The 6,705-nt window shown below is 58.2% G+C and overlaps 2 protein-coding genes across 2 annotated transcripts; one reads left to right on the top strand and one right to left on the bottom strand.

Moving 5' to 3' along the window:
- Positions 1-6: 6 nt before the first annotated feature.
- WDR6 (WD repeat domain 6) lies at positions 7-3,026 on the top strand. The gene is given in 6 exon segments (XM_010718613.2): positions 7-105; positions 107-1,084; positions 1,260-1,355; positions 1,478-1,594; positions 1,767-1,885; positions 1,962-3,026. Coding segments are annotated over 6 exon segments (1,893 nt in total). The 5' UTR covers positions 7-22; the 3' UTR covers positions 2,462-3,026.
- DALRD3 (DALR anticodon binding domain containing 3) lies at positions 3,015-6,701 on the bottom strand (the record flags this gene model as incomplete). The annotated part of the gene is made up of 12 exons (XM_010718659.1): positions 3,015-3,460; positions 3,603-3,671; positions 3,864-3,977; positions 4,076-4,134; positions 4,238-4,361; positions 4,747-4,829; positions 5,010-5,068; positions 5,362-5,432; positions 5,787-5,909; positions 6,005-6,063; positions 6,276-6,550; positions 6,622-6,701. Coding segments are annotated over 12 exons (1,236 nt in total), but the record flags the coding sequence as incomplete, so codon positions are not given.
- Between the last annotated feature and the right edge of the window lie 4 nt (positions 6,702-6,705).

Here is a 6,705-nt window from a genome sequence, read left to right as displayed (position 1 = left end):
GCAGGTGCCTGCAGTGCAGCTCATGGGCCGCTACCGGCTGCCGCCCTGCAAGCAGCGCTGGCACACCTGTGCCACCTTCCTACCCCAGGGAGGGTTGCTGCTGTGTGGACCGCCGCGGCTCCCTGCTTCTCTTTCCCTGTGCCAGCAGCAGCTCTGACGGCACCGACACAGGTACCCCGGGCAGTGAGGGCACTGTGAGCCAGTCGGAGCCCTCATGTTTCTTACACAGCGAGGCTGTGCCCCTCGAGGACCCTCTGTCTGTGCTCTTTGGGCTGCATGGTAAGACGGGAGTCACCTCGGTGACCTGCCGTGGGGACTACATCTATAGCACAGGCCGGGACGGCTGCTACCGGCAGCTCCGCCTGCGGGACCAGCAGCTGGAGGTGCTGCAGAAGCACCGGCCCTGCAAAGGGCTGCAGTGGATCGAGGAGCTGCGTTTCACACCCGGCGGGGACCTACTGGTGCTGGGCTTCCACGCCAACAACTTCGTGGTGTGGAGCACAAGGAGCGGGGTGAACCTGCACTGCGTGCCCTGCGGCGGAGGGCACCGCTCCTGGAGCTACCACAGCAGCCCTGAGGCCGATGCCTTCGCCTTCATCAAGCGTGGGGACGTGATGCTGTACCACAGCGAGGCCGAGCCCTGCGAGCAGCGGGTGCTGCTGGCGTCACTGCATGGCCGTGAGATCACCTGCGTGCGGCACCTGGGGGCCGTGCGGGCGCCTGGATGCCGCCCCATTAATGTCTTCATCACCGGCAGCGAGGACACCACGGCGTGTGTGCTGACACTCAGTGAGCTGACGCGTGCGGCGGTGCCCCTCGCCAGGCTCAGCGACCACATCTCCAGTGTCAGGGCACTGGCCTTGGCCGGCACTGCGCTGCATCATGGCACCCAGCTCTGCTCCTTGCTGTTCTCAGCCGGTGGCCGTGCACAGATTGAGTGCTACCGGCTGCAGTGTGCTGTGGATCTGAGGGCTGAGGGCATGGTGAACTGCCAGGTCACCCACTTGGCCTCCCACCGGCTGGATGAGCACTGGGACCGCATGAAGAACAGGCACAAGCTTGTCAAGATGGATCCGGAGACAAGGTGATGCTCGATGGCTGCCTGAGCCTTTGAGGGGCTTTTGGCTCAGTCCTTCCTCTCAGAACCCCCAGAGTGCTCAGAGCTGTGTCCTGTGCTGAGTTCATGCTGCTGCCCCCCCATCCTCCTCCAGGACAGCAGGTGCCGGGGGGGCTGCAGCAAGCATTCTATGTTTGCCCAGGTACATGTCTCTCTCAGTCGTGTGTGGGACCAACAGCGAGCAGCTGCCCGTGCCATGCACATTCCTGGTTGCTGCATGCAGCGATGGATCAGTCCGGTGAGCAGTCAGCATGGGGCTCAGCTGCCTAGAGGTGCCAGCTCTGAGCAGGAGTAGGGTGGTACCTTGCAGCAAGGCACCTCCTCCTTCTCCCAGGATCAGTTGCATCTCCCTCTGCCCAGGCTCTTTGTGCTGTTGGAGGCTGCCCAGAAGCTGCTGCTCGTGGCAGAGTCGTTCCACCACCAGCGCTGCGTGCTGAAAGTGGAGGCATTCCTGCACACGTGGGCAGAGGAGGAGAGGTGAGCCCTGGGCAGGACACTGGGAGGGAAGCATTCATCCTTGTGATGCCTGCGCAGCAAGAAAGGGTGCTGGTAGTGGAGCTGGTGAAGGGAGGGAGGAAGTTGGGACCATCCTTCTGCTTGCCATGGGTATCAGTGTGGGGCTGGCGGCTGCCCAACACCTTCCTTCCAGGAAGCACCTCCTGTGTAGCGCGGCCACTGACGGCAGCATTGCCTTCTGGGACATCACCAGTACCATTGCAGATGCAACAGAAGCCCTGCAGCACTCAGAGGGAGAGATGCAGCCATTGGGTGGGTACAGCCACGGGCAGGGAGGCTGTGCCAGCAGCTCTATGCACTGCTGTCCTGACCGAGCCTCTCCTTCCAGCCCTGGGCACCCCGCTGCTCACTGTCATGGCCCACAGCTGCGGGGTGAACAGCTTGCACATCCAGGAGCTGCCCAAGGGACGGTTCCTGGTGGCTAGTGGCAGTGATGATGGCTCCATCCACGTCTGCCTGCTGGAGGTGACACAGGGCGGTGATGAGGCCAAGCCAGAAACCTGCTTGCACATCCTGGAGCGCGTGGCGAGGCCGTGCACCCATGCTGCTCATGTGACGGGGATCAGAGTGCTGCGGCCAGACCTGGTGCTCTCTGCCTCCGTGGACCAGCAGCTGACACTGTGGCGGCTGAGCTGGGACAGCCTGGAGGAGCTGAGCACCACCTTCTTCTACGTGCCCGACCTGGCAGAGCTGGACTGCTGGGAGGTGGTGGAGGCAGGTGGGGAGCGGTGCTGGTATTGTGTGCTCTGTGGGCAGGGCCTGGAGCTCCTGCGTTGTGCTGCCCTGGACACCCACTGCAACCTCCAGTCACAGGGTGCTGTCCAGTAAAGGGGTATAGCAAAGTCCTTGCTCCCCACCTGTATGGAGACAATGAGAGCAAAGGAATGTCCCAGCACACTGCTCCAGGCACCCTGCATGTGTGCAGTGATGCAGCTGTGCTGTCCTCCTCAAGGACGATGGACATCCCTCTGTCCCACAGGGAGAGCCAGGGCTCTCCGCAATGCTGGGAGGATTGAGGGCAGCAGGAGGCCAAGTACAGAGCTGCTGGGGAACAAAGAGGGCTGTAGCATACAGTCTGTTGTGCCCCCTCGGGCTAGATCAGCCCTATCAGAGGAGCCCTTCAGTGCCTTCCTCAGGCTGGCAGGTTCTTCCTGTGCAGCAGCAGGCCTGTGGGCAGCCAAGGCACGATAAGGACAAGAAGCTGTACACAGCCCTCAGCCAGAAAGGCTGCACTGTGCTGCTGGAACATGGGGCTGCTTGCAAGCACTGCTTAACCTTGCTCTTGCACCAAGGTACTCCCACTCCTGTGCACAGCACAGATCGTTCTTCTACCCATCCTTCCCTCCCCCTCCTCAGTTATCACTGCTAGGTCAGACACACCGTTTGTCCAGCAATAACTGTATTCAGCCCTAATGTTAGGACTTGGCACAAGGCAGGGCAGCAGCCCTTGAGGCTCAGGAGCCCTGTGCCAGCACAGAGCTCCCCTTCAATAAACAGCTTTGAGGGAACAGATTGGTACCTGGCTTTATGGGTGCCCCGGTCCCTTGTGCTTCCTTCCTTGCACTGGGCAGGAGGAGCCCCACAGTGAGATTCAGATGGGCCTCAACTCCCAGTCTGACCAACAAGCAGCCTAGTGCCTGGTTTGGGAGGAAGTGCCCTGTTCTGCCCCTTGTAGCACTGCTGTTTGTCATTCTGTGGCAACAGTCCTCAGATCTGGCTGAGAGGAGGGAGGTGCAGAGTTGCCAGGGCACTATGGAACACGTCCCTCACTGCTCCCAGCAACTGGAGGCGAGCAAACATCTGGTCAAAGAGATGAGGGAATGGCTCCTGCAAGGAGAAAGGTGGTGAGGTGGCAATTCTATTTCTTGACCTTGCTGTTTCCACCTTCCATATCCTGCTGCTGCAAGGCTGGCATCTTACTGGAATCCAGGAGCAGGCCCCAGTAAACGGCCTGGCACATTTGACTCACCCCGAGAATATGGACCCGGTTGTAGTAGGAGCTGAAATCCATGCTGAGCTGGATCAGGAACTTGCACACCTGCAACACAGACAGTTTGCACTGATGCTGCATGGTCTGGCCAGTCTGGGGCCATCCTACACAGCAGGAATAGCAGCGAGGGCATTACCATCTCTTCCCAGGAACACCCCTCAGCACCCTGCAGAAGAGCAGCCCTGCTCTGGGCTAGCACTGTTGGCTCAGCACCAATAGATTTTGGCACACAGCACTTACTGCCTCTGTGTTGGCTGTGATGCGGAGCCCCTTGCTGGGTGGGGGCAGCTGCGCTGCTTGCTGCAAGACTTCTGGGAAGGGCAAAAGGTAGCTGAAGAGGAGGAGCCATTCACCCTGTGAAATGATTATGCCTGTTAGAGAGGGCCAGAAGCATCCATCCTCCAGAGCTAAGGGCACACTGCTTTCCACAAACCCTGTCCCTCAGCACTCACTTCTTCCCGGAGGCAGGAGAAGTTCAGTTCTGATGCTGGTGGCAGAGGTGGGTATGTGCCTGCAAAAGTGGTGAGAGACTGTGGTTGTGGCCAGGAAAGCCTTTGTGACTGCAGGTATGAGGAACAGCTGTTAGAGATGGAAGAGGCAGGGCCAGTGCTCACCTCGCTCTACAGCCCGTTGGTATGAGTCAAAGAGCGTGGCCAGCCGAGCACAGTTGTACATCACAAAGGCACCACTCTTGGTTCCCTTCGTAGAAATGCTGCTGTCTTCCAGGTCCAGAGTGATCTGAGGGCAGAGACAACCTGCAGTCCAGGCTACTTGGCCCAGGGCCATTCCTGGTGCATCCCCGTGTCTCCTGCTGGGAGAGCAGTACCTTCCCATCAGGTGAAGTGTGGCCACCAGCATGCTGAGCACCATGCCCTGCTAGGGCTGACAGGCACAGCCTACCAGGACATCAGCCCAGACATTGTATGTGATTTACCCTGAGAAAAACCACTCCCAGACTGGGCTTGGGGTGGCCAAAGTCCATGCAGTGCCTTCTCACACCCAGTGTGCTACTTGTCCCTCTGCTCCCACCGATCTCCCAACCATGCCATGATCCACAGCTCCCTGAGTAGTACTCCCACTGCTTGCCTGCCTCCCACTGCACTGCAGCTCTGGGCTGTTCTACCTGGCTCCGGTGGGCAGTGCTCAGCATCTCAAACCTGATGGCAGCCACCGTCAGGATATCAATAACTTCAGTCCAGGCCTCGTCTGCAGAGAGAACACAGGTGGGGATGGAGCAAGCTGTGTGGTACCACGTGCCTGCCATTTCCAAAGGCCCAGGTAGGAAAGCCCCACTGCAGCAAGGGGGCTCTGCTGAAGCTGATATATGGGCACCTCCCCAGCCCCGACCTCCCCCATCTACAGCCTGCAGAGCAAACCCTCCCTCACCTTGTGCAAGCTCCCCATATTTCATGACAGAGGCTTCATACATCTGACGTTTTCTGAGCCTGGGAGGAACACAGACAGTCTCTGCTGAGCAAGCTGCATGGGGCATCATTCCTTCTGCAACAGAAAGCCAGCCAACCAAGGGAACGCAAATCCTGCCTGGAGCAGGCCAGAGACAGCAGCACTTGCTAGCAGTAGTGAAGAAGCATTGTTGGAGTCCTAGAAAAAGCCCCAAAGTTTAGAGAAGCAGAAGAGAGAGACAGCACTAGGACTGCTGCCTGCAGGGCCAAATAGAGCACAGGCAAGACTTGACAGACATGCAGCATGGCGGGCTCCTTGCTCAATACCAACTTACTGAAAGTACTGGTCTGCACTGATGGGGGATAAGGGGTTTGTCACCTTCACTGGTCCACAGACAAGGTGCTTCTGAAAGAGAGGAAGTGCTAGGTGAAAGAAGCTCCATTGTAATGTAGTGCAGGAAGAACTGTGCCTACAGAGCTACCAAGAAACTCTTCACATCCTGGGAATGGGTACCACAGGAAAAGAGAAACCCAGAGTTAGAGACTGCTAAAACAGCACTACATTAAGTTAAAGATAGTATTGTTCTAGGTGTGTCCCTGCACACACTATCTCTCCTTCTTTAATGCTAAAATTCCAAGGAAATTGGAAAGGGGAAAGGAAGACTCTAAAGGCACAAGGCTGGGCCTCAGCATTCACTGCAGGCGCTAAAGATGGGCTGATGCAGGATGGAACACAGTGCAGAACGTAGGAGTTCCTCACCTGCAAATCCGTGCGGGCTCTTGGATCCAAAATCCTCCACAGTAGATCCATCTGCTGCTGCTGGAATTCCTCCTCGCAGCTCACCACGTGCACCACACTACAGCAGCTCTCCTGGCACCCTGCCTGCAGCACAGCACAGCAAGAAGTTCAAACACTGTGACATGATATAAGGGAACATCAGGAGAGAAAACAGCAGGCAGCACCAGTGGGTCACTCACCATGCCCTGCAGCACAGCTTGGTGCAGTTCAGCCAGAGACCACAGCTTCTCCTCTGTAACTGAAAGAAGGGAGGGCACTCGGTGGAATAAGGGGCTTATTCCATACCATATGGATCTGTCCCAGGCTGCCTCCATTTATGGCTCAAACCAGAGGAAAAGGAGGAAGCAATTTGATTTTAACTGTCCCTTACTCTCCGTACAAACAAAGAACCAGGCCCACGTGCAGCCTTTCTCCCCTGCTATCATCAGCGACACTCCACATGTGACTCACCAAGGAGGACTCCCAAGTTGGGGTCATAGCCTTCCAGGCCCTGCTGCTCCACGAAGTTCTTCAGGTGTACTTTACAAATGATGTCCTCAGGCGGCAAGGCCACACCTGATCGTCTTTCACAGCGTGTGGCATAGGGGCATTGGCTGAGAGATTGCTTCAAGGCTGATAGAGTCTCAGGGCTGGCTGTGCTGCTGGAAGGCCATTCCACACGGAGCTGCTGCAGGACCTCCCGGCTCTGCTTGTCGGTGACAGCAGGGACCTGAACCGTGCTGACCCTGCGGGAGGGTGAGATATGGGCACGGGCCGGGGAGCGCGGCCGGGCAGGAGGTGAGGGCAGGGCGCTCACCCCTGGTCACGCAGCAGCTGGGCCAGGTGGTCAGCGAGCAGCACAGGGCGCAGGCGACGGGGCGTCAGGCCTCCGGGGCACCGC

The sequence above is a fragment of the Meleagris gallopavo genome, chromosome 14, assembly GCF_000146605.3.
Source record: "Meleagris gallopavo isolate NT-WF06-2002-E0010 breed Aviagen turkey brand Nicholas breeding stock chromosome 14, Turkey_5.1, whole genome shotgun sequence".
NCBI classification, from domain to species: domain Eukaryota; kingdom Metazoa; phylum Chordata; class Aves; order Galliformes; family Phasianidae; genus Meleagris; species Meleagris gallopavo.
The sequence above is the reverse complement of the archived record's forward strand: the minus strand, read 5'-3'. Positions and strand labels throughout refer to the sequence as shown.